This window comes from Cuculus canorus, chromosome 7 (genome assembly GCF_017976375.1).
Source record: "Cuculus canorus isolate bCucCan1 chromosome 7, bCucCan1.pri, whole genome shotgun sequence".
NCBI lineage: Eukaryota > Metazoa > Chordata > Aves > Cuculiformes > Cuculidae > Cuculus > Cuculus canorus.
The window spans coordinates 13735030-13761938 of NC_071407.1; the positions used below are offsets into that span (position 1 = coordinate 13735030).

A 26909-nucleotide genomic window follows, 5' to 3' on the forward strand; every position below is an offset into this window, starting at 1 on the left:
TCCACTCGTCACTGCAGGCAACTGCAGACTTCTGCCTCCTTGTACAAGGCAGGATGTGTTTGCTTTTCAGGATGGGAGCTGCCACACTGAGCAATACCAGATGTCCCTCTCACAGCAGCTGAGATCAGCCACTTCAAATGAAGGGTGAAACACCTTCCAGCTGACAGAGGAAGGCAGTTTTTTCCTGATCCATCATCTAGTTGCTTGTGCCTTCAAGCACAATGATTCAGTCTTTAGGATGAAAAACTATTTATTTCTTCCTCAATACTTTAAGCCATTTCCAATGGAACTAAATTTTTGGTCAAAATCTGTTCAACTGATGTTTTATCAGAAAAGAGGAAAACGGAAAACTAAGTTCTAAAGAACAGCAAACAGAAGTGCATGCAGTGCTTTTGCCCCAAGCGTGTTATCTGCACTGATAGAGATTTGCGTGGAAGACCATCAACGTCAGCACGTCCTGCAGTTCTATACATTCTACCTTCCCTGCCCCTTGCAGAGCTCACTTCTTCTCAGGACCCACCCCTTGGAGATGCACTTCATCCCCACTGATATCTGAGGCTTCCTCCATGAACAGCCTGAATCACCCCCTCTTCAGCACACCCTCCCTGGCCCTTCTCTCACTAATTACATGCAAACAGCAACACTTTAAATAGGAAATTGTTTTGTGTTCATTCTTCTCTTTTTATAATCGTTTATCCTTATGAGTCAAAATAAATCCGTGACAACAAGCACCACACAAATGTGAAAAACAAGTCAACCATATGTGGAAGAGAGGAGACCAAGAGCCTTAGGATACAACAAGCTGACTGTCCTTTGATCCAGGATAGCTGGGCACTAAAGAAGAGATGTGGACTAATGCAGCGCTGACTAGGGACTCGGTCAGGAATCACTCTTGGGTCTCTACCTCTGCTTCCAGGTCCCACAACTCACTTTTCACTGATTAATCCCACACCTATCTCTTTTTTGTTGATAAAACACAGGCTTTTGGGCACCTTAAAAAATTTGGAAAAGCCTCTGCCCTCGAACAGCAGTTGCCTTCTGCAGGTCTGTGGTAACAGAGCTTCCTCTTACATGTTGCTGCTACAGTCAAGGACAAATGGGAGCAACTTGATGCTTAAACTGTAAAATGCAGAAACTTGCATTTTCCCACATGATGGAAGCTTTTCCACTGAGCACAGAGAAATCAGCAGTTGGTATAAACTGTGCCAGCTCTTCACTGAAGGCTGATAACTCTGTATGCAATTCAAAAATGTCCAAAGCAGCCCATATCTAAGAGACATCACCGAGAAGGAGAACTTTGTGAAGGAAGAAAATGTGTCTGGCCAAGGAAGCTTCCCTCACTGAACAGCAGGGGTGAATTGCGAGGGATTTTAAAAGTATTTTTTTGCAAATCAAACCTGAACCTTTCCCAAACAGTAGGTCAGTATAGGAAAACTCACTTAGTCTCTAAAGAATCTTTGTGCAAATGCTGCAAGCTACATTTCTGCCATCAAATAATGTTAAAGCAATTCTGAATCCTGCTCCGAAATCTTGTTCTCCTGGAACTCAAATCAGTGGATCACTTACTGATCCTGCCATACAAATAATTTGAATTTAGCTCTACATTACTTTTTACAAGTGTTTCTCTCAGCTTTTTTCCCTATGTTCACGTTTGAAATTTCAGAGCAGTAATGTAACATTCAACTCCAGGTTTGTTTCGGAGTGTAAACCTCTCCAGAGGACAGACCTCTATCTTGAGAACTGAGTGTGCCACTGCTCAATCCTGGTAAAATGCATATCGAATACCTCTAGAGTAGTAACTCAAAGATGAGATCCACGGTAATCAAATAGGAAGAAAGATGGAAGACAGGCTAAGAGGCATCTGTCTTATCAAAGCTAAATGAAATGTAATGTTAGCTGCATTCCATGCCCAGTAGGTGACAATCAGAGCCACCATTGCTGGGTCATACCTGTAGGAAAGTAACAACCCCAAAAGGAGTCTGCACTGGCTGCATCTGAGGGTCTTCTGTCAGTAACATATGCTGGATCCTTGATTCACTGTTGTCCAAAGGGCTGTGCCATGATACATGGTCACCGCTGCAGAAGGTGTTTTCTGCAAGGAAGAGGAACAAGAAATATTTAGTTTGTCAAGTCTGCTAGAATATTTCGTCTGTTAGCAGCTGCTCCTGGACGCTGTCAGGCAGGGAGCTCTGGTCTGGACCAGGACAGGCACTGGTGGTGATGCACAGTGAGTGCCTCCAGCCAGCTCTGCTGAGCCTCTGCCGGCTCATTTTCTGGCACTTGGGGACAGTTTGCTCCTGCGCTGCCAGGATTTCCTTCTTGAAGAGTATCCAGCCCTCTTGGGCTCCCTTGCCCTTAAGGACTGTCTCCCATGAGACTTTATCAACTAGCCTTCTGCCCTCTGGAAGTTTAATGTGGCCAAGCACTGACTTTAAAATTGCCCCCTCTTGAGTCCTGTGGCAAGAAAAACAGTGCCCTGCTTTGATATTAACCCCAGCACAGGAATACCAACAAACAAAATCAGCTTCTCTCTCATTTACTATTGGTCTTGTTTTGTGAGAGGATGCAGAGTCAGCAGGCCATGCTGGATGCCTACGGGACAGCAATTCATACTTATTTTGCAGTGCTCATTTGCTTCAGAGGAAAGATTCTGAAATGTGAATTAAACACAAATAATACTCTGCCATATCTCATAGAAATCCAGTCTGCTGCTCAATTTGTGATGGTCTAAGTCAAAGTCACTTTCTCTCTGGTGGCACTGGGGGAGAATTATAATTAATATTTTCCTTCTTTCGCAAACAATGAGAAAAACAGTAGGCTATAAATTTCACCCTATGTGAGAATAGACTGCATCAAAACAAAGAGCCAGAAATTATCCTTCCTCTTCACGACTATAAGCATTCCTTTCTTTTCCTCCTCTCCTACTTAGGAAGACAAAACCCCCAGATAATCCCATGTTCCACAGCTGGTGCAGCATGAGAGAAGGGACACCAGAACCAATCTGTATGTTGCTGCCCTATTACAGGAAAGGCTAATGCTTGCTTTCTGAGTGAGCCAGGTGTAAAACAACAAACCATGACCACTTTCACACCAGTTAAAGCATCTCATATGATACGAAACAGGATCCAAATTAGAATAGTGCTCCCTGCCCTGCAGCTTTGAGCAGATATGGTCCTGGATCTTCACCTAACCTTCACACATCATCTTCCAAATACATATCAGCAAGTTATCTCTTAAATAAGTATCTATAGGGCTCATCTGAGAATCCCTGAATATGGCAGCTTCCGCAGTGGCAAGAGAAAAACAGCATTTGTCTGTAATTGCAGCTTTGTCTCCAGCCACAGTAACACACACTGAGGAACTGAGTGCCTTCATGCCACTTGCTGCACACTGGCACTGCCACGACTGCCTGTTTGTCCTCCAGGCCAGCAGCAAGCACAGAATGCTTTGAGGGAGCTGTCAGCAGCAAGTAAGTAAACTAATTAGAGTTACCTCACCATTGCTGTGGTTAAAAATAATCGCAGTTGTCTCCCTGATGAGCTAACCCACGCTCACCCACTCCTGGTTTAATGCAGGGCATCCTGAGCAACTCATAGTTTCTCCACCAGGCGTCCCCATTGGTGCATATAATACTTCAATATTTATTATATATGTTTTTTCAGATTAATTTCTTGGATAGCTCACTTGATTAAGAATTAAACTCTAAATACCATCAGGAACTTGGCCTGAAAAATGAGGCACAGAACAGAAGTGTTGTGATGAGAAAGGGAATGCTTTCCTTAGTTAAAATTAGAAAAGAAAGAAAACATGGCAAATGCAAACTGCTTGAAAGAAAGTTTATTGTTATGTACACTAAATTACAAGCTTTCAGCTCTGTGACTGAAAGGAGTTGTTCAGATATTACTTCACCTTTAGAGTTGGGAAAACATAAGTAGACAGAAATGAAAAACGTGATTTTTTTTTTAGTATCAAAATTGGATCAAAGAAACAGCACTCAGAATGTTGCAAAAGATCTTGTGATATTTTCCAGGTTAGCCAAAAAGTGGCTGATTAATTTTTTTTAGATGATAAAAGCCCCTCAGTCACAGTTCCAGGAATGAAAGAAAGCCACAAAGAGCTTATTCTTGGGCCCTGTCTTTATACCACAACATTTTGCCCATCAAATGCTCACACAATTCTATGCTGATCGATCGCTGCGTTTCACTGCTGGTGTTACTTCTCCTGGGAAAGCCCAGCTCGTTTAGAGCAGGTTTTCAAATGCAAATGTCTCTGCTGGAAACCCACCTGTTTATGTCCATGTGAACACTGAACACTTAGAAAATCTCCTTCCCCCTCACATGCACATGAACACCACAAAATTCACGCTGACTACTCAGTTAAATCACAAAAAAACCTTCTGCTAATAATGTGAAGCTGAATTAAAACCTGTGACAGTGCAAGAAATTCACAGTTACAGCCTGGAACTTGGCTCTTTGCTTGCTGCATTGTAAGCTGTACGGAACGTATGATCAGCTCTTGTAGAGAGACCATTGCAGCACTGAGGACAGCTTGAACGCAGGACTGGTAGCCACAAAAACGAAGAAATTGCAGAACAAAAGGACTAGATAACCACTCTCTCTTCCCTCATGCTGGAAACAAGGATGAGCATCCTCCCTTCCCACGCTCATGTTTACAAAACAAGAAAATCAAAATCTTCATAAGCATTTAAGTTTTAAAGCATTTAAGTTGGCTTTAGCCAAAAAAAACCTGAAGTTTTCATAAACGATTCATGCAAAGTGAATTTCTAACTAAATTTGAGGCTTTCGCGAATGTTGAATTAGAACAAAACCCATCCAGATAAATCCTCAAAGTCATCACAGCACAGACTGATGTGAAAAGTCTCCTGTGGCGTTTGCACCTTCCTATCATTTGCAGTGCTGACAATAACACAGTCTGTACAACCTGCCTTTCATCCGCAAAAACATACCATGTGCTGGTGTTTCCTACACATGCATATGTGTGGTTATAACACCAAGAGATAAGCAGGCAAAGGACATAGACATTCATCTCAGGTGCATGAGGAGCACAAACACCTTAGAAGGAGCAGCACACTTCAGTCAGATATTCCCAAATACCAGCTCCTTTTGCTCCCCAAAACGAATCCCTGTATCTCCCATACCATACAGACTAGCCAGAGAAGCAGCCTGCTATCTCCAAACTAATTTCTGAGGTCTCTGTTTTGCACTGCTACGAACCAAGGTTGGGACGGGGACATTGAGCGATAATGATGCCAATATCTCTCTCAACAGCATTCACAGTTCTACAGCCACACCTCTCAGTACACATTTTGATGCTTACTGCCAATACCAAATTAGACATCTGCACTCACAACCGGATGCTACTTATGTATGAAATACTTGAAAATATAGACTTGAAAATAGATATTAATAAACAAGTAAAAGAAATGTTTTATGTGAAAATAAAAGATTACAGGAAGAAGTCCATGTCCGTGGAGCACTGACCCAGTCAGACAGGACACTGCTACAAGCATCCCAAACCCATTTCTAGTTTATCCTAAAACACCTCTCCCCTTTCAAATAAGCACAGAAGATTCCTTTGCAAATTACCTCAGTTTAGTAAACCTGAAATTTAACACCCTCAGCAACAAAGCTGGCTCTGCAAGGATCACATCACAACACCGATGGTGTAGATTCAGGAACAGCTTCTCCTTTATGGAAGCTGAGAGCTCGTTCAGCCTGGAGAAGAAAAGGGTAGGGGGAGAACTTCTAGCAGCCTTCAGTACTTAAAAAGAGGGCCTGCAGGAAAGCTGGAGAGGAGCTCTTTATCAGGGAGTGCAGCAATAGGACGAGGGGTAACAATTTTAAGCTGAAAGATGGAAGATTTAGATGAAATATTAGGAAGCATTTTTTTATGGTCAGGCACTGGAACAGGTTGCCCAGAGAATTTGTGGCTGCCCCATCCCTGGAGGTGTTCAAGGCCAGGCTGGATGAGGCCATGAACAACCTGATCCAGTGGGAGGTGTCTTGCCTGTGGCAAGGAGGATGTAACTAGGTGGTCTTTAAGGTCTCTTCCAACCCAAATGATTCTATGACCCTATTCCATGATTAACAGCAACTGTTGATCCAACACTTTTCACTCCTAACCAGCTTTGCTGCAACAACCCTTTTGCCCTGCTGTAATGCTGTGCAGATTAGCACCTGTGGCAAAGTTTCTTACTGGTTTTGCAGAGGGATTTAAGCACAACAGATATTACAAAAGTCCTCCTGCACTGAGACAAAATGCATTTGCATGCAGAATTCAGGAACAGGTGAGATGGCTTTCAGTGGTAGCTGTGAAAAATCATGGGCTTCTACTGAACAAGCACCTTCTCTACCATTCCAAGAGGGAAACAATCAGTCTAGGATCAGCAAATGCCAGGACTCGGGTGTCATTTGCTGCTGCAAAGACTTCTGCCTCTTTGACTTTCTGTGTCACTTGACACAAGTAATACAGGGAAATAATTTTATATAATGTGAGGAGCTTGATGTATTCTTGCAATAAATAGCAAGACCAGTTGGTGTGTTCCTATGCTCAGAAGGAAGATTGGAGAAGACTTCTATGAATGGAGGAACTACGGATGCTCTCTTATCTGCAGGCGTGCGCACTGTGGATGGACTCATCATTGCCTAAGAAGGAAGGAGCCCTGACTAAAGCTTTTACTGCAGCTATGGCGTGCACAGGAGGATTCTATCCAGGTTCCTTTGTGTCTAAGGTCAGCATAACACATCTCCACTCTTCACTGCAGGGGGCACAGCTAGCATTTTTACACACCTGGTTGTTTTTTATAATCCTTTAAAATCCAAGGCTCTCCAAGAGCCTCATCACTCTGTTCAGTCTGTTTGATGCTGGCCAACAGGCTCAAACACCATTAGGGTAGCACAGCCACTCTTCAAGGCACGAGAACAGCATGACCGCATAAGCCTTCTTTCCTCAGGTGAGCATAGGAAAAACAAAGTCATCAAAAGAGTTACCAGGAGCTCACCAGGGAATTGTCAAATCCATAGGACAGATGGCAAAGCACAGAAATTATCTAGTCATCAACAGGAAGAATTAAACAGCAAGGGAACGGAAAGTAAATACGTTCAAAAAATAAATCCAAATTATTTTAGTGTATTATTTTAGAAAAATCAGTAAATCCTGAGGAGTAAATGAAAGCTCTGATTTACTGCATGCAAGCTAACTCACGAGGGACTGCTGTTGCATGCTTCTGCCTGACAGTAAACCTGAGGTGGTTACATGTTCCCTCCATGAGAGGAGGAGGTAAGGTACCTGACCTGTCTGGGGATAAAAACATATCCTTCACAATTGCCAACCATGGGAGCACTGGCTGTGTCGTAAACGCAGCTCACTTATAGTAACCACTTGGACACTCACTCCCTTCCTGCTTGGAAGGGGTAGTAAGAGGATTTCAACCTAACACAGCAAGGTGAACCATCCTCACAGGTTTGAAACTGTTTTTTTCCAGCAAGTTTATATTTTAACAAAAACTACTTTTTGTGGCTTTATTTTTTTCCCTGTTTCTGTTAGGGAATGCTGATTCTATGAAATGAAATCACTTCGTGGGGAGGCATTGACTCCATAGGAACTCAACAAGGTAATCATGAAAATATTTCATTTCAAACTTACTATTTTATTTCATAATTTATAATAGGAAATCTGAACTCTCTCTCTAGCTCTACAAAAAGGAGAAGTCTCTAAATTTCCCAGAGACCAGCTCCAGCACCATTCTATTATGCAAAAGCAGCATCTATGAGACAGTTATACCAGACCACTCTGTTAAGCTTTCCATACTTTGAAGTCCTTAAAATGTCATTATCCATTTTCTTTTACAGCCCATATAAAGCAGGTGAGGTTCCTCCATGCAGCAATGGTCATAATTCAACCGCACAATCTCTCCTAACTTTACTATCCAACTGCTCTATAATGAGAACAAGGGAAATAACTCAGAGGGAACCATTCCACCGTAGACCAGTAAATTTTCCTTATGTAATGTTGCTCACATACCTTTTGAGTGCACGATCCCCCTCCCCCCTTTAATTTGACTAAATACAGTTGATGCCTAAGGAAATAAAACCAAGTCATATTGGCCTCAACATCTTTTATGGACAGTGCATTGCACGCAATCTATGCTCAAGAGGTGTTACCTAACTCGAGAGAGAAACACAGATTACTTGCCACTGTATTTTCAATTTATTTTTTAAACCTGCTGGTTTCACACACATGGGGTCCTGATCTCTCTTGAAGAGCCACAAAGAGTAAGCTGAAAAGGATTGCAAAGTACTGGGATGTATAAAAGCTCCATCCAAAGAATGGCTCCAGGCTGAATCTGAGTCAGGGAACACTTCCAGTCTGTTTGCGACCTGCCCCCTAAGCAGACAGAATATTGCTGTTTGGACACCTGGGAGTCAAATTAGGGGACTGTAAGGAGGAAATCAAAGAGCTGATGCTGTTTCACCAGCAAGAAGACAGCAAGGGAACTCGAAGCCTATCTCCTTTCCATGTGTGTCCCAGGTCCTCAGGCTGGGTCACGCTGTGAGACAGTTCAGAGTGCATCACCTTGGCTTATCCAAAGGCCAGAAACTTCCCCATTCTTACATGGTCATGCCACATAACTCTTTACACAGATTTTCAAATCAGGGGAACAGGTCTGTAGTCTGACCACTCGTCTGAATCTCTTCTAAGACACCTCCTTTGAAATGCCAGCCAAAATCTGCAGCAGAGGGGTTAAACTGTTCTGACTCATCAGTCGGTTAAATCCATCTGGACTGTGTGACACAGGTTTTGAGATGCTATTGCACAGAACGGGAGAAGACCCAAGTACACTAACTACTAAATCTGTTTGGGTTTGGGAAAAGAGCTGCTGTATTGCACTCCTATCCTTCAGAAGCAAGTTTCTGTGCTCCCCTCTTATGTGGAAAGCCAGGCCATCATGACATGGTCACTTTATTCTGGGATAGGTGCAAGATGATGCCGAAAGCAACATTTCTGCTTGTTCCCATGTGAAAGCAGCGGCTACCTGGATCACCCCCTTGAGCCAGTAATGTTGTTCACCTATGTTAGCGCAACACTTGGCACTTCTCTCCTAGTCTGGTCTAAAAACATGCATCCAATAAATTGGCAACACCCAGTGGTGCTGGGGATGCTGGCAGGCAAACAAGATGACCACATCCCTCAACGTGAGCCAGACCTGCATTGTCCACATCACTCAGCAGCCTGAAATCCAGCTGCTTGAAGGGGTACAAACCTGTATTTTGTAACTGACTGTGAGATCCCAGCAAAACTGCAGGCACCGAATTGCAGACGTCAGCCCACATAACTCAGAGAAATTCTGTATTTGAGGGTGAAGCAAAGAAGGATTTCAACTCCATGACTTGTGGGTGCAGGAATGTTAAAAAGGCCCCCAGCGAGTTCCTGACCAGCAGGACAGGGATGCAGCCAGACGTTTAAATTGAATGCAGCTTATCCAGTACTTACAGAAACAACGTAATTTATTGCATTGCTGTTACCCCATGCACAATCTGTATAATTTATTATATAAATGTATTTTTCCAACACATTTTTAATGTTCAGTCTGGCTCTGTTAAAAAAAGGTAATCTGGCAGTCTGTCACAAATAAGATTTGATGCTGTTTTTCAGTACCATTTTGCAGACTGAATGGCTAGAATTAATTGAGAGAAACTAAGGGCAGATGCAGAGTCCAACACTGAAATGTATTAGCTACATTTTTCACTAGAGCTACTTAATATATTCCTAACTAGCCCAATAATGGATATAAGCACACATGCAAAGATATAGCTATAATAAACCAATACAGAAGCTAAATGTGTAATAAATACCCTTTTTGGAACCATTTATATAGATGCAAATTAAAAAGAACAGAATATAAGGAAAAATACTTCATTCAGGCTTATTTGCTAGACACATTAAATGAAGATTATCTAGGGATAATCAAATTAATGCTAAATACAGCCTGTCTGCTTAGTTTCCTAATCTACAAAAAACTGCACATATGGACTCGTAAAAAGGGGAAAAACAATTGCGGTATAATCTGTGAGGCCTGCTGACATTCAAGTTCATAATTTCATTTTCAAGTCCAGCTGAATGTGTTTCAAGAATATACAAGGAATTAGTAGGATCCAAATAATGCTATGTTTGCACTACATTATAAATACTTTTCCTCTCTGTTTTTCTTTTTCAGTTCAGCTTTGCTGCCCCTTATCTCCTGTCTGGGAAACAGGAACTGCCCCAGCCTGGGCACTCCAAAGAGGTGCAAATTCTCACGGTGCTGCTGCTGCTGCAGACATGCAGCACAGACAAGATGCCTGAGGAAGAATTAAATCCCTGGAGTACAATTAAACAATAGCTCCACTGCAGGGATTCAAATTGGGCTTTTAGAAAAAAGGGGCCTAGGCAAAAGGTTCTTTAAAATAAAATAGTGTGGGAAAAAACAGATTATCTGTATGGTAAGGACTGGTTGACCTCTGAGGTTTGAAGGCAGTTCCAGAAAGCAGAAGCGTGATGCAGATTTTTTTTTTAAAAAAAATTGATCAGCAGGTTGAAAATATAAAGTTGATTCCTGCACAGCTCCTGGACATTAACATTACGAAAAACTAACAAGGTGCAGTTGGACTCGATCTCAAAGGTCTTTTCCAATCAAGCAGTTCTACAATTCTATGAGTCTCTCAAAAGAGCCTCAGCAATTTCCACCATCCTATATGGACTTATTTGACCATTTCAGTTTCCTGGACTGAAAGCCCGATGAAGGGCCTCCCATGCCTTCCCAGGGTACATCACCAGCAGGACAATGCAGTTCCTCACTCCTCCATGCCATCACTCACCCGTACTGGCAGTTGGATGGTGAAAAATTTGTCTTTCTGTGCTGTGGATTCTGCTGATAGAGTCACAAACGCTGCTTTTCTTACCACAAAACAGATCCCAGGCACCTGGATGCCTTACACAACACTGCAGAGTGCAATATTTTACCCCCAAAACAAATGCTAAAATGTTATCATACTGTAACCAATTAGGTTCTGCATCTCCTCTACCTCTTCTGTTCTCCAGGACATTTCTTTCCATCCCTTACACGTCTATGTGTCTGGCTTGCTCCATCTCCCTGCCCATCTCTATGCGTGTATACAATTTCCATGACTGCAGCCTCCGAGAATTTCTCACACAGGCTCCCAGCGAGTGCGTCCCGTGCCCAGGACACGCTCCCACCCTCTGCAAGCAGTGGGCCCCCTGTCCTCTCCCTGACTCTGTACAGCCTGCTCCAACAGCCACCTCCTCCCACACTTCCTCTCCTCCCCACAACTTCCATCAGCTCCTCCCGCCCTTGCAGTCAGCAAAAGCAGAAGCTGGCACATCCACTATGCTTGGCATAAGAGCTGCCCAAGGCAGGATGCATCTTCCACCTTGCTTCTGCAACAACACAGTTCTCACCTATCTGCAGCTTTATCTGCATGTCTCTCTCCCACAGGAAGGGAAGGCTGGGAGAAGGCATGGCAGAGTGGAAGGACTTACCTAGTTGCTGAGTGTGGTGGAGAAAAAACAAAGACAGATGTGAGCAGCTGCTTCGCAGCCCTACAAAACTCTCAAGCTTTTGCTCCTCTGCACCTCATCACTCAGGTGCATCGTCCCTGCACGCTGCAGGGCTGGCTGCTTTCACCTCTGCCAACAGGCAAGAGGGACAATCTTCTCCTTACCCTCTCCATTCCCCAGTCCAGGAACCGCAAGGGAGCAGGAGTGACGCACTTGCCAAATCCCGAGCTCCAGGTCAGGCGAGAGACCCTTCCATCTCCATCCAGCTGCGGTGCCACCAGCTCTCTGCACCCTTTGCCTGAACAAGACATGTTTTACAGCTCCCCTTCAAAGGATGGTATTTATGTCTCCAATACTTTGAGAAACTGAATAGCCTCAGGATGGGGTGGAGTCCCAGGAGCAAGAAAGGATGTTAGACAGCAGGATCTCCTGTCAGATAAGGGCTCAGTTCAAAGAAAGGTAATTAATGAGAGTTTATTTACAGATTATGTGGTTCTGTGTGGTCAGTTTGAAGAGATACTTGCCTTTCATTTAAAAACCCTGTCCTGTGTTCTGAAACATGAAAGCCAGAATGTCTTATGGTTACCTGAACATTTCCTAGCCAGGTGCAACTAGAACAAAGACTTGAACATAGTATTCAGCAAGCTTTAAGTGTTCTCAGTGAATAGTTCTCTCCTGAGAACTGCAGGAGGACAGAAAAACTTTTTTCCTTGTTATTGGACCTCCCACATACTTGCGCTTGTGCAAGCCATGATGAAGGATGGATGTTTTGATGGACACAGGAGCACTTTGAGACTGTACAGTCACTTGTGATCTTCCTCTAGGTATCTACCTTTGAGACATTTCTGTTGAAGAGCTTTCAAGGAGCTTGAAAGAGAAGCAAAGGCACTATCCTCCTCTGAAGAACCCAAAGAAGATGCAAGCAGCTTCTTACAACAGCCTTCACAGCACAGAAATCTGACAGAAAGACTGCAAGATTGCACTAGGGTATCCCTTTTAGTAAAAATTACTGAAGAGAGGGCAAGAAAGGGAAGACAGTCTGTGAGAAAACACCTACGGAGTTAACACAACCTAATCTGTTTGGAAAAGTTGTCTAGTTACCAAGGCATCAGTTCTGGGGCTCATAACAGACGTGAAGGGCAGTGGCCTTTGAGAGAACACTGCAGCATATTTCTCAGTGGTTGATTATTTTATCTTAATTTTTCAGGAATTTAAATCTTGCACAGGCCAAACTTTTTGTTTTACTTGGGCAAAGCAGGAGGCCGAAGGGCAGGAAACGGAGGAATTTTGTATTCACACATATTTGTGTAACATATTAGTTTAGCATTGATCATCACAGTAATGCAAGAGAAACACATAAATGTAGTCCAAGAGCTATATTTATGGTTCAAATGCAAAATGATCAGCCTGCTTATGGAATACCTTTTGAAACGCCATCCCAAGTGTCCTAAGATTGTTCCTTTAAGGCCCTGATTTAAAACCAAAAAGCAGGAGAGTCCACTTTCCACAGGCTTTGGGCTGCCTGCAGTCTCTGAATATACTCTCCCAGTTTCTCTTCCCCACCAAGAGCAAAAGGCTTTTCCTGCTGTGCCCATTTGCTGCCTGCTGAGCAGGCTGCTGCAAAGGATCTTTGCATCTGAGACTGTCAGAAGATGGTCTGTAATGAGCTCCGTGCGCTGCCGCTCTTGCAGGCAGAGTGGGTTAGTCAGAAAGCACAGTCTGAACACCACTCGCTGCACAGATCTTTAATAGAAAGTGTAAGAGGGTGGTATGTAACAGTGAACCTAACTTCTAGCTCAGTCCACTCTTGTTGTCAGTTTCATCTAACGCAAGCTTGGCAGCTGCCAAGCAAAAAGTCATTCCTTTTCACAAGGCTACTCAGTACATAAAACCTTCAAACTGTCCTTTGTGCATCTTGAACAGATGCACACAGGCAGTGAAAGAGGATGCTCCTGTGACTGCAGAATCCATCTGTGTTGTGGCTTTCAGCTCCACGATAGAAGGAGGCAACACTACTCTGTGCAGAAGCCTTTAACTACTACAGCAGCCGCCTCCGTTCCCCAGAGAAGGCCGGGTGGGACACAAAGACCTCATATATAAGAGGCCAAAGGACCTCACATCAGCAGGAGGAGGAGTTTTCTGCCGTCCCAGAGCCCTCTCCTTTGTCTTGCATTCCTCCTTCAGTACATGGGACAGAGCCTTTGTGCCAGGCTGGGCTGACCATGTGCAGCTTCTCCCCTGCTCTTCACCGAGAAGTCAGAGATGCTCTTCTTAACAGGGCTTGTTCCTCCTCACCCTCCTGCAGCAAGGAAAGGGGCCTCCATGTAGGATGGAAAAAACGTTTTCTGTAGAGAGCTTACCTCCCCTCCACTTTGGGCAGAAAATATCAGCAAGATCAGTTCTGATTTTAAGCCACTTGGGTTAAACACCTGCTAGGCGCCAGTATCCAAGCGTCCTAGGCTGGGGGACAGCTGGCTGTCCTCCCACCGCTTTGGCTGTCACAACAGCCTTGCACAGAGATGTGTCCCACAGCTTCCTCCAAGTCTCCATGTCCTTTTCTTTCCTCCCTCTCCCAGTGGCAGCTCACATGCAGCACAAAGGCTAAAATGACTTGAGCATTTATAAACGCAATGGTATATCAGATTTACAAGCATTGCTGCTTTGACCATCCCTGACATTTGGGGGCAGCCTCAAGGCACATGGACTGAGGATGCAAAGCACAGCAAGAAGACAGGTCTTTTTTTTTTTTCCCTTTTTATCTTTTTTTTAAATAAACCAACTGAATGAACTGTATTGAACAGCTGAAAAGCAACGAGCCAAGTTCAGTTCCCAGGCAGGAACAGGATATGAGCTGACAGAATTCAAAGGGACAGCATCAGTTGAAACCTAGCCAGCTCAAACTGGGCCTAAACCTACTTTATCTAAATTGCAGTAGCAGCTGAAAACAAGCCTCCTCTTTCAGGCAGTGCTGAAATCCCTCGCTTACTGCCTAGAAATACTATGTAATCAGCAAAGCAGTCTAGGGAAGACAGCTTTCCTTCTATTTCAACAAAGTCTTTCATAAGGAACAAAGACTTTCTGTGCCTCTGCTCCTGATATAAAGTCTCTCCATGCTTTAATGCAGCCTACCCTTTGGGGCTGGAGAAGGTCAGAGACCTGTTCTCAGCTGTGAGCTACAAGTCAGAGAGACAATAGCAGCTTCCACGACAAGGAACTACTCAGCCTGACCCATGAGTCCAGACAAACTGCAGGATGGAAAAAAGTCCAAACTCCATGGGGTTAGGGAGGTAGTGAAGAAAAGGCTTTAATTTATACTACATAGCTAGTATCACTGACAGCATAAGCCACAGACTTTTCCTCCCTGAGTCAAAGGAGAGTACAAGTATCTTTGGAAACTCCTGGGTTCCCAGTCATGCTTTCCTACCCCTGAAATGCAGCCTGGGAGGAAGCCTGGAGGAGCCTCATGCACAATCCAGGTTCACACCACCTGTGCTGATGAAGCAAAAGGCAATGCCATGTAGCAGTGGTGTTGGTCTCCTCTCAAGCTCCTGAGGAAGTGTTCAGTTTGAGGGTTGCAGGGCTTTTCTATCACCACAGCAAAAAGAATTTAATGGAGAAGAGATCTGTCCTCTCCCTCCCTTCCGAGTGAAAGGCTCCCACCACCAAAGAGCATGGATGTCGCAGACAGACAATATTATTATGCTTTCCCTATAGAGCTTTGCTAGGGGTTGGCAAGACCATCTTCACATTAAAAGCAGGCAGCAGAAGCTCACAGTTCCTTTGAGACGGGGAAAAGAAGAGCTGTAATAATGCCTTACAATGAGCTCTGCTTAATGAAACCCAGAACAGTCACAGAAAAAACCAAAAGTGATTAGAGAAAAAAGTTCGATGCCAAAGATTAAACAGCGAGAGAGGACCTGCTTGAGAGTCGCTTTGTCAGGCACGCAGATACCTGCCCAGATGACACATCCCTCAAGTGCACTCAAGGAAAAAAACACGTACAGCCACACTGTAACAGGTCTCTCCTCTGAGAATTCAGATAGACAATCGGGTTACTGCGGGTTACAACTGCATGCACAGGCTGAGGCTGACACAAGGTGAGCTCTCATCTCTTGTGCTGCAAAAGGAAGGGTTTCCTGCAGCTGGCACTGCCTCCTGTGCCAGGTAACAGGCACACGTGCACACAGCCACCAGAGCTGCTGTGGCAGGACATGCAAAGGGTATCAGGCATCCAGCTTCAGGTGGAGCAGAGTTATCAGACTGTCAAGTTTCAACCCTTGACCATCCCAAGCAGTAACAGCAACGAGACAGTAAGAGTAAATCCAGTCCCAGCTCCAAAATTTTTTCTGTGCAACCCTGGGACAGTATTTCAAGAGAAGATGCATTTTTGTGGTGCTGAGGGGCATGGTTTAGGGATTGTTAGGAATGGTTGGACTCGATGATCCAGTGGGTCCTTTCCAACCTAGTGATTCTATGAAAACATCTCTTTGTAGATTCTGCAAACGAAAACATTTTCCATGAGGCCTCTTCAGTGTTGCCTGTCTCACCAACAGCTTTACAGACAGATGCTTCTCTCTGGATTACTAGCAGTGCTGCATAAGCTTCATTTGTGATCTGCTGGGTGAAGGAATAAAGAAGGAGGGGGCCATCTGCAACCAGCAGTTTGCTGCAATGCCTGGAGGGACAATTTATAAGAGTTGCATTTGGCAGTTCCCTCCCCAACAACTTCAGAGCCTTCAGCCAGCTGCAGGGGAACCCAGCGACAGGTTTGAGACCGAAGCACGAGCTTGATAGCTGCCTGTCATGCCCAGCATATCAGCCAACTGCTCTGCACACCAGCAATTGGTTTGTTTTATCAGCCAGCCCCAACACGTACATCCCAGCTGGAACCTCAGGGATGTGACAAGGCTGGCTTAGGAGATGGGGGGAGGGATGGGAAGTACTGGGGAGGTGAGCTCATAGGCAGCAGTATGGGGAGAGGTGGATTTATTGCAGTGGGGTATAGAGGGGCTAGAGCACAGAGATGGAAAGAACCAGCCTCAATCTGTGCTGCTGCTCACAGAACAGCATGTTTTATGGGAAACATCTAAGAGAATTAGGCTAAAACCCAATCGATTTCTCATGGACCACTGAATAACTATCAGATGATGAGAGCTTTTGGCCATGACAAACTTTGGTTAAATTGGAACCAGTGACTTAATGTTTCCACACCCCTCTGCAGAATAAAGGCATGCAGCCTGCACTCTTGGTTGAGTCCTGTTCACTTACGGCAAACAACCAGCCAGGTGGCTATTTCATAAACTTTACTGCGCTACAGTTCCAGTGTTTGCACAGCAGAGTTCACTACATAACATTTTTTGTTGAAATGAAATTGATGCTGATTTATACTTCTTTGTGGAGTTAAATGCAGTTAATCCTCCCCATTTTCAATCTAAAATCCTGGAATACTACAGAAGAGCCAGGGCCAGCTCCACGCTGGAAACTGGTCAATATTACAAACAGATGATAGAAAATATATATTTTACAGAGCCATAGCAACCAGAACAGAACAATAAATCAGCCTGAGGTTGAAAAAAAAAAACAATAAGGGCATAGTCAGGAAAAAAGATATATGAATTACTAGGAGATTTTTATTTGGCTTTACTCATCCAACTGGGAAGGAATAAACACTTTTCTACAAACAAGGTAGACAAGCCTCATTTGTATTCAAGGAAGCAAAGAGTTTGCTTTGGGTTTGTGGTTTTTTTTTCCTTTTTACACACAGAAATTGGCTTGCGTCAAGAACTTTTGAAAACCTGAGGCTACCATATTGAACCCTTCCGGACTGCAAAAGATGTAAAGATGAGGCTTAGCAGGGCAGCAGGTGTCAAGGTATCTGCTGGCTTAATGGCTGCAGGTCCATGACCCCAGCCAAATCACTTAATCCCACTCAGTCCCATTTTCAGTGTAGAAGTTACACTGCCTGTCAAATGCAAAGTGCCTCTGCAGCTCAGACTAAACTAACCTGAATCAGATAAAACTGCTGAATAAGAAGAGCACATCCACACCTGCAATCCTTACAACTCCCTGTTTAAAACAACAGCCTTGTTTAAAAAAGGGGAAACTGCAGTGCACAGAGCTGGCATAACATGCACTGGGCCAACACGCACCAGGGCAGGAGCAGGGTAGGTGCTTCCTCAAACTACAGGCAAGCCGTCAGACAATGATTTCGACCTGAAGAAAGTATGACACATCAGAGATAACCAAGGAAGCTAGACACACTTCCCTTTGGGCTTCCTTTTCAGCCCAGCTGCCTTGGGCACTTGCAAGCAGCAGGCAGAACAATCCTCCCCTTCCAGGAACCTTGAGAAATTGGCCCACAGACTTGAATCATGACAGAGCACGAAGCTCATGATACTAAGTTCCTGTAGGTTTCACATAATTAAAGAATGAGAGATGATATTTCAAACCTTATCCTCTGAAAAGAGAATCCCTCGCCGTGACAGTGCAGAGGAGGCAGATGTGCCAAGAGAGGTGTTTGAAGGAAAAAAAACAACACAACAAATCAGTTACAGCCAGTTTGGTCATTGTTTTGACATGTTACCAACATAAGTAACTTGTCCTGTACCTGCTGGAATTAGCTCTGTCAATACAGTTTTCAAAAGCATAATAAATTTTACTAAAGAATAATCCATATAAGTAGGATTCCCTTTAAGTAATCAGCTGAAATCTACATTAAATCACCTCCCACAAACTGCATCTTGAATGCTTACTTCCTCTGCTTGTACGTATTATTATTGTTTTGCAGTCCCTGAGACACAAACAGCTTCCTACTACTGACTAGTTAAAGGTCCGAGATTAAAATTCAACTTTTCAATTACTTGAGACTTCAAACTCACATTTAAATATCTTCTGATACACTAGTAATCGGGAGACTATGAAAAAAATATAAATTATGTGTTTATGGAACCATAGAAGATCTGAAAAGGACACCTAGCCAGTCAACCCTATGCATAATATAAAGGAGACCAAGAAGACTCCTACCCTGCCCTCACCTAAAGCAAGGTGTTGCGAGCAGCAATACACAGAACACTTCCATTTGTACTTCAGAACAATTTCACTTCTATCTCCCAGAATGAAGAGTGTGTTGGTTTAGGTAGAACTCATTGGTGATAATAACTCCAAGTCATTTTCCTCTCCTTTCAGAACTGCTGTCTCTTCCCAAATGATAATCAAGTGCAGAATTAATCCCATGTAAGCATAGAACTTTACACTTGTTGCACCTCGCTGACCTCCTGCACATTGGTACCTCAGACCATTTCTGCCACTTGCAAAGGTTGTTCTGAACTGCAGCCCTCTACAACACAGTGCTCTGCTGTGCCTGCAGATTTCAGGGGGATACTCTGCATTTCATCCTCCTGGTCAACACCGAACTGCGTGAACTCTAAGACAGACTTTAGAGGAATCCAAGTTCTACACCTCTTTTATGGCTGATGACTACACATTGACAGTCACTCAAGAGTCTAAATATCCAACCAGCACTGCATCCCTCTTTAGTTCTTATCAAGATCACTTTTCCTCAGCTCCCTCACATACTTGCTGGAAGAGACAAAGTCAAAAGCCTCACAAGGTAACCAATATTCACTGTTACCATGGTGCCTGTTACTTTGTCACAACTAGCTTGTTCTGATTTATTCTTGACAAATCCACACTGGAATGTCCATTATTCTTTGGTTGCCTTCTAGATGGTTTCCTTTTCCTAGAAGTTTTTTTAAACCTGAAGTCAGACTGACCAATTAGAAACATCAGGGTTTTGCATTTTGGGGGGTTTGTTTTGTATTTGTTGGGTTTTGGGTTTTTTTGAAGTGTGGTGGTGGTGAGGGACAGCATTTCCCACTCTCCTGCCTTTTCCCCCTTAAACAGTGGGGTATCAGACTGACATGTTCTCTGGTAAATGTTACCAAGCTCAGCTAATCTACAAATCTCTAATTCATGGACATTGTATTCATACCTCTGAAGCTAGTTTCTCTGCTAGTTCCCACTACAATTCATGCACTGCAGAGAATATAACCATGACATATGCTATACCATTATCCATAGGCTCTGTGCACGACAAGTTTTTCCTGCCAATTTCTTCACACCTGTACTTTACAGCTGCAGTTGTCTTATTTCAGGGCAAGAAACACAGAAGCAGTAAGAACTCACACACACAATGCATTTGTTTCCACGCTACATCAACATACTGTCCTCACGATGTGTGTCAAGCAGTCCCCTGAAAACAACCTCATTTTACCTTTGAGAGTAAAAAAAAAAAGTAGATTTTATATTCAGGAAAACACAAACCAAAGCCTCTCTACACTGATCAAGCATCAGAAATAAGTACCTAAAGAGTTAACAATCATAATAAGCTTTCTGTAGGAAAAGCGTTTCTTCCTCATTTGAATTGAAGTCTAAATTTGTTCTGCCATAAGATTTTTCCCAATATACCCACAAACCATGACAAGCTAAGGTCATCAAATTGTGCAGTTTTATTTTCAAGGTTTGTAGGTTTGAGTCTTTTTAAAACTAAAAATAGCAGAGTTGGAATTTGTGGTCATGGTCAAACAGTGATAAAATTAAGACCAGATAAAGCCACAAATACAGTTTTCTGAGATTTGCAAGCTTGGTTTTGTTGAAGGAGGCAAAGTAGTGCCATTTAATCAAAAGCACAAAGCAGCAAGTGTTTGTTACAATGAACAGAGAAGCCAAGGCTCAAAGAGGTCTGAAATTCAATGCAGAAGACTGCTTTTCTAAAGCAGCCACAATGCAGGAGAGACAGGAATGAAGGAACGCAATACATTTGCCTGGAAGTGTTTGTTACAAAAACACATCACTTGCAATAAGACACACTTTGCAACTGCGTACACAGCAGTAATATTTCAGACAGCAGTAATATTTCAGACAGCAGTAGCTGTTGGTGAGTCTTTAACTCAGACATCACCACCTCAAAATGTCCAGGCCTAGCAGGAATGTAACTACACCTTACTCTCCTCAAATTACTCCGGACCCAGCAAAGCACATCTACAATAACCAAAAAGTTGGCTTGTTATTCAAGAGATAAGAATTTAGTACTTTGCAGAGTTTTCAAAGTAATCAATCTTTTGACATGCAAAAGCGATTGGAGCCCACCCAAAAAGTTCCTGCCAGCTTTATTTTTTTTCTTGCTTCCGGTTCAGAGTGAATTCACAAGCATTATTTATGTTGTTTCAGCTCATCAAATGTTTTTAAGGTCATTTTTGAGTATTAAAGAAACTCCACAGGTTTTTTTAAACAACCGAAGAGGACAGCATTAAGGCACAAACACCAGAGTCAAACAAGGTTTATACCGTTGCATTTGACAAATGCTCCAAGTGGCACAGTCAGAAAGAACTTGAGCAAAAAGAAATTTTTCATCGTGTTAGACAATATCGTTGTGCTACAGCTGCCTAATGCCCAAGGGGCTTCAGAAAAACTACCCCTTCAAATACTTCACACTCAAAGTTTTAACAGTTGACCAGAGAAGTCCTGTAGAAGTCCAAAGGAAAAAAGATGATGGCAGAAGCTCACTTGGCTTTTCAGAAGGAGCCTAATAGACTGGAGGAAATCCCATTAAGGAGAAAAACAATAACACTGCTGAGCACTAGGTGCCTCATACCCAGGGGTGACACAAGGGAGAGCATGGGAATTGCTCTGGAGACAGCGAGAGGGAGAAGGGGCAGCTTGCGGGACCAAAGCAAAGCCGGACACAGCAGGTGTAGCAAAAAGACTGGGGACTCTGCAGAGCAACAGTGAGCGAACTTACGCTACATTAGAAAATGACTGTATCTTGCTATGGTCAGCTAGGACTGCCCTCAGAGATCAAAAGCAAACAATAGTGTGCCCCGTTACAAATCTTACTTTTAAATGCATCTGTCAGGATTAACCTGACATCTATGATTAGTCAGAAGTTTTTATCCTGAAAGAGACAAGTAATAAATAAATTTGTACCAAAATAAAACTAGAGTTTGATCACTTGCTGCAACAGCATAAGCTTTCCTTTTACATAGGGCAAGGAACAGTTGGTAATGCTTGGTGACTGCACCCAGCTGCTTGCTGAAGGGCATGAAGCTGCACGGAAAGAAACAGAATGCCAGATCAGAGCCACTGTAGCTTTGTTGAGCTAAGTCCTGAACCTTTTCAAGAACAGAGATCTACCACCTCTCTTAAAAACTGTGTCCCATCCTTTGTCTCCCTCTTTGTGAGCAATTTTTCCCGGAAGCCCTTCCAGAACCTCCCCTACTACAAGTCACAGCTGTAGCCCTTTGTATTATTTAGGGCTTGACCCCACAATCTTCTAACTCCCCTCTCAACAGCTATAGGCTCCTGTTAGACATCCCCCCTCGGCACCTTCTCTTCACAGCCCTGCTCCCTGCATCTCTCCTCACAGCTCACGTGCTCTAGGACTCCCGACCACCTTGGGCTCTCTCCAGTTTTTCAGCATCTCTTAATCCAGGAGGCCCAAACCAGGACACGGTAGGTTACAGGAGGCCTTCCCAGCACCATGCCAAAGAGGTAATATCTCCCCACAACCTGCTGCGCATGCTCTTCCTGAGGTAAGCCAGCATATGGTTTGCCTGTTGTATAATAAGCATAGTGTTGGCTCATACTCAATTTCATATTCAAAGAAAGAACTCAATTTATGATTCATACACCAGGTTTTTTAATAACATAAATTGAGAGCTAAACACTCAGAGGCTAGAATCTGTTAACATATATTTTAGCAGTGCCTTTAAAAAGTCATGGTGGATAGAAAGTCAAAACCAGCACAGATAAGCAGAAGACAATACTGGGAACTTTGATTGGCAGACGGGCAAGACGTGAAAAAAATGCTTGTACCATTTTAAAATGCAACAAGAGATGCTCCCAATATGAAGACAAGAATCATCTGTGCTGGCATTGGTCTCTTCAAACATCTTTCATTCAGATATTGTGATGCTGGAGAGTGCCTTTCAAATGTGTTTATGCACTCAAGCATTTCACGGGTCTCCATGTGCTCACACTACTAACTAATATTGAATCTACTAGTATAAACAAAATGCAGAAAGAGTAGTGCAAGAGATGTTTTGTAGGCACCCTGGTTGCCAGCTTTCTAGCAAGTTGCCAGCCACACTAATGATTCCCAATTCTTAGCCCTCCCAGCCTTGACATACCTTACAACTCTTACATTTTCTCATCTCAGCAGCTCTGTGTTTACCCATGCTACTGCTGCTCAACTGCAGAGACCATAGGAAAAGAACTGCAACTCTTTTGGAAGGTACAGCCCATCTGCTGAGAAGTGAGACCTTACCAGACAGGTGCTCCTCAGCTATATCAGGATAAGCAAACAGAGAGAAGGCAAAACCAACAGCACAGGAAAGCAACAAAGAGCCCCTGGACAGGCTTCTTATAGTTGCTAAATGTCCTCTGTCTTCAACTTTATAATACGAGGGATTTGGGGTCACCTGGAGAACAGTCACGTTTTGTCCCGAGCAAGCTGGGATGATGAAGGAACACGCTCTTTTGGGCTTTGCACAAAGATCATTCCCAAGATTTGAATGAACATCGATGAAACAAGTGTCACATTGCATAACTGATGTGGCCCTTCAGAATAAGAGCAGGAAAAAACGAGACAGTGTATTTAACCCTGCAGTACCTGACTGGAAGACATATCTGGCCAAGCCCTGCATTAACTCTGCTGGCCAGGTAGGTGGTGCCGACTCTCCCGTTTCTCTCTTTAGTCGAAATGTCAGCTCAAATCCGAAACCACTTGGTCCATCTGTTCCCGTAAATCTGGAGGGAATAAAAACAAAAGTCACAACACACTTCTTGTAATCAGAGCAGAGCGTTCTCCACATAACCTAAGTTTTGAAATACTCCTATACCTGTCTACTCTGTCTTGAATAGCATAACATTGTTAGGTTAGCCGATACAGTACAAAGATAGCTATCATAGTAGTCTTTTCAGTAAGAATAAAGCAGTTTCAGAACCATGACATCTTTCCTGCGGCCAGTGGGGCTTTCAGCACCCTGAATATTTTTAAAACATCGTTGCAAGTTTTTCACTGATAGCTGAATGGGAACACCAAAAAAAGTGCAAAACAGAAAAGAAAGTTATGCCATCGTTGTGAATTCAGATTTCTGTACATCGAAGAGTGGGATGCAACCAAAGTATGTGATAGTAGGTCTCTGGGTTGAAACAGCTGAATATTTTAATGCACAGCACACAATTTCTGTGTTGCAGATCATCAGTGGTGGGGAGGGAAACAAGAAGATGGAGACAGAAATTTAACAATCTTTCACACCATGCACTAATGCTTATTTTGCTCCAATACATGCTTACACACATTTTCCTTGTTTATCTAAGAACAATAGTGCAAAAACATTGAATATGGCAACTACTGCTTGAGCAGCACTAGTTTGGCCACTTTCATATTTGACAGAGAGGTGCCAGTTTATTTGGTTTGGTCAGATAGAGTCTACCCAGGAGAATAAAGTCATTAGAAGTACCAAAGCTATTTTGAAAAGCAAATAAAGGATACAATATATTATTCTTTGCTTCAACAAAACTAGTCCTTGAGAATCCTGTATTATAGGATTCTCCTGTATATATATCCTGTATATATCTATACTTATAGATCAGGGAAAGTTCCTGTTCCAAGTCCCCAGCAGCTGAAAATGCCACATATGCCTGTGAAAACCGAGAATCATTGTGGACAAATACACAAGCTCACAAACTTGAAAGCAAGTTGGGGACATCCATGTTCCATGTTCTTTCTACAACTGTCATCACATCCTTCGCTTATTTGCCATGGCTGTTCCACAAAGGCAGAGGAAAGAAAGACGGATTTATACTGAACACAAAGACACCAGGAGCTTTCATAAGCCAGTATGATTCTGCAAGTTCAAATCTCCAGCACCTGCAGCCACTGGCAAATGCTTTGGAGAAACTTTTCAAATGTCTTGGATGGCCCAAAGCATTAACATCGTACTATTTCTAAACACAGCCAAACAGAGCAGTCAGGAAAGGGAGGACAGCGCTTTCCATTTGAAAAGCACAGCTCATCAGCAGTGTGACCAGCTCCAAGTGTTAGGTGGATCGCTCCAACAGTACAGAGTATGAAACAGAACGCTTTACAGGGATCCTGCTTAATGACTAGTGTTAAAAGTGATCGTACTTAAGCATCAATGCAACTCCTTCACACAACTTAACTTCATTTGAGGATTCTTCAAGGGAAGTTTGATTGTGGTAGATTTTCAGATGACCTCATTAAAGTAGTTAAGAAATGTACCTAAGGACAGAACTAAACTAAGGGACAGACCAAAAAGAGAACAGCTGTGAGTGAAAACAAGAGCAGGTATTGGAAGTCAGTCAGACATCTACAATAACAGGGAGTAAACAATATGACAAATAAAGGCTTTATTTCATTAGTATAAAAATATACAAACATCCATTTTTGTTTCTTCCTTCCTATTATCCTCACCAAAGAATTTGAGAATTATACACTTCAGACGCAAATCCTCTATGAAGAGAGCAGACAATGCATTTCAGCAAGGGCAACTGGTACATATTAAATCTCTTTTAGGAAACAAGTGTGCCTTTAAGGAACAAGTCAAATAATCACATTAGGTTCTTCAACAAAGCACAAATTTACTGAATCATCAGCCAGCCAGGGAGTGGAACCTGGGTGTGCAACAAAACCTGTGTACTGCAGTCATGCATGCAGGTCCACCTAAAAGACTGGTACAGTGATGGTGACAGCCTCACACACGCAAAGTTGTCCTTTGCCCACTCAGCAGCCCTGTGGCGCTTTATTAGTTTGACATATAGGTTAGCAAAGGAAAAACAGAAATGTTTCTTAAAGGGAGAAACAAAAACATTTCAAAGTGGATAGTTCTTAAGGATTGATTCCAGGAAAAAGCGTACACCAGGAACTGAAACACATTATGAATGGGTCAATTTTAAAGACGGATCAAAGTTAACAAAAAAAAAGCCTTCGAGCTGATTTTTCACAGTTGAAATTTTTGGAAAGTAAGATGGTTCCCTATTGAATATCCTGCTTTCAAGGCAAAATCTGAAACAACACAGCTTTCCTTCTAACATGCATTGAGTTACAGTTTAGTGGGTTTTTTTTTCTCTTAACTCCTCTCTGCTTGATCTCTCTGCTTCCCAGAAATAACTGTTTAAGAGAAGACCACACATGTTTTATATTGATCCATATGCAAGTTACTCATTAACAGAAGCGTTCAGGTAAGTATCCATCAAATTTAAAGCAAGATCAGCATTTAGGAGAACACTGCCGATCAGCAACCCATCGGTAGTCACAAAGCAGTAAAACTGACAGGCTATGTTACATGCATGAGGAAAGAGACTCTAAATGAGAGAATTACTAAAAAATAAATAGAATAAAGATAAGAAAACAAGCAGCAAGTAAGTTCTTTCCCTTTTAAGACTTAAAAAAGTCCCTGAAGCATCAAAATATATATCTTCTAAAAAACACTCAAAAATGCAGCAGCATACAATGCTTCTAATTCTCAAATTATTAAATTAACAGTTAAATCTTTGAAAAATTCTACTTGCATTAAGAAATTTGTATTTAAAGATCAGATTTTAAATGTTTTCGGATAGTTAATAGTCATAGCTTGCTGAAAATATGCCACATTGTTCACAGTTAGTGAGAATTTCAATACATGCAATTAACCTGTATTGTGCAGCTGTTCCAAGGTTACAGTCTATAAAGTAAGAGTCTTTGATCTGTTTAATTTTAGGTTGGTAATTTGTTTTTGAAGAAATTGTGACATATGCGGCTTTAAAAGCTTGCAATTATTTTAGAAATCCTTCATGTTTAATGCAGACATGCCTTTCACAGGAAGAAGCATTAATGGTCAGAATGTCATTAGGACAGGCATCTTCAGTTAGCACTTTAACCAAAGCTTTTGCTTTTATTTTTCAAAAAAAAAGTCTTGTATTTGAAAGGAAGTTGAACGTAGTTTCAGTAGCTGCCATAACATTTCTCTCAATGAACAACGGACCAGAGCTCCTGGCTGACGTTCCTAGGGTGTTCATGAGAATGGAGAATGATGTGAGCCTCAGAAACTAAACAAAACTCTACCCCTGCCACATGCCTTTGACCTTTGGTCTAATGAAAATCACACACAAGAATCCAGTAACTAAGTTACGCAGCTTGGTTTCTCTTACTAAGCTTAAGCTGGTCTCAACTCCAACCTTAACGAGGATAAGGACACGTTGATCCAGTGATGGAGAGGTGAGTAGCAGCCATGGCTAACAAATGCATGGGAAATGAATTTGCCCAGTAAGAA

General features: G+C 42.8%; 1 protein-coding gene across 3 annotated transcripts in view; it reads right to left on the reverse strand.

The window, feature by feature from the left end:
- Positions 1-26909, reverse strand: part of SUFU (SUFU negative regulator of hedgehog signaling) — a 93918-nt gene that overhangs the window by 44871 nt on the left and 22138 nt on the right. For all 3 annotated transcript variants that reach the window (XM_054071346.1, XM_054071345.1, XM_054071347.1), the window contains 2 exons: positions 23246-23382; positions 1950-2092 (listed from right to left, as the gene is read on the reverse strand). In XM_054071346.1, the coding sequence (XP_053927321.1) occupies positions 1950-2092; positions 23246-23382 (280 nt within the window). The remainder of the gene's footprint in view (positions 1-1949; positions 2093-23245; positions 23383-26909) is intronic.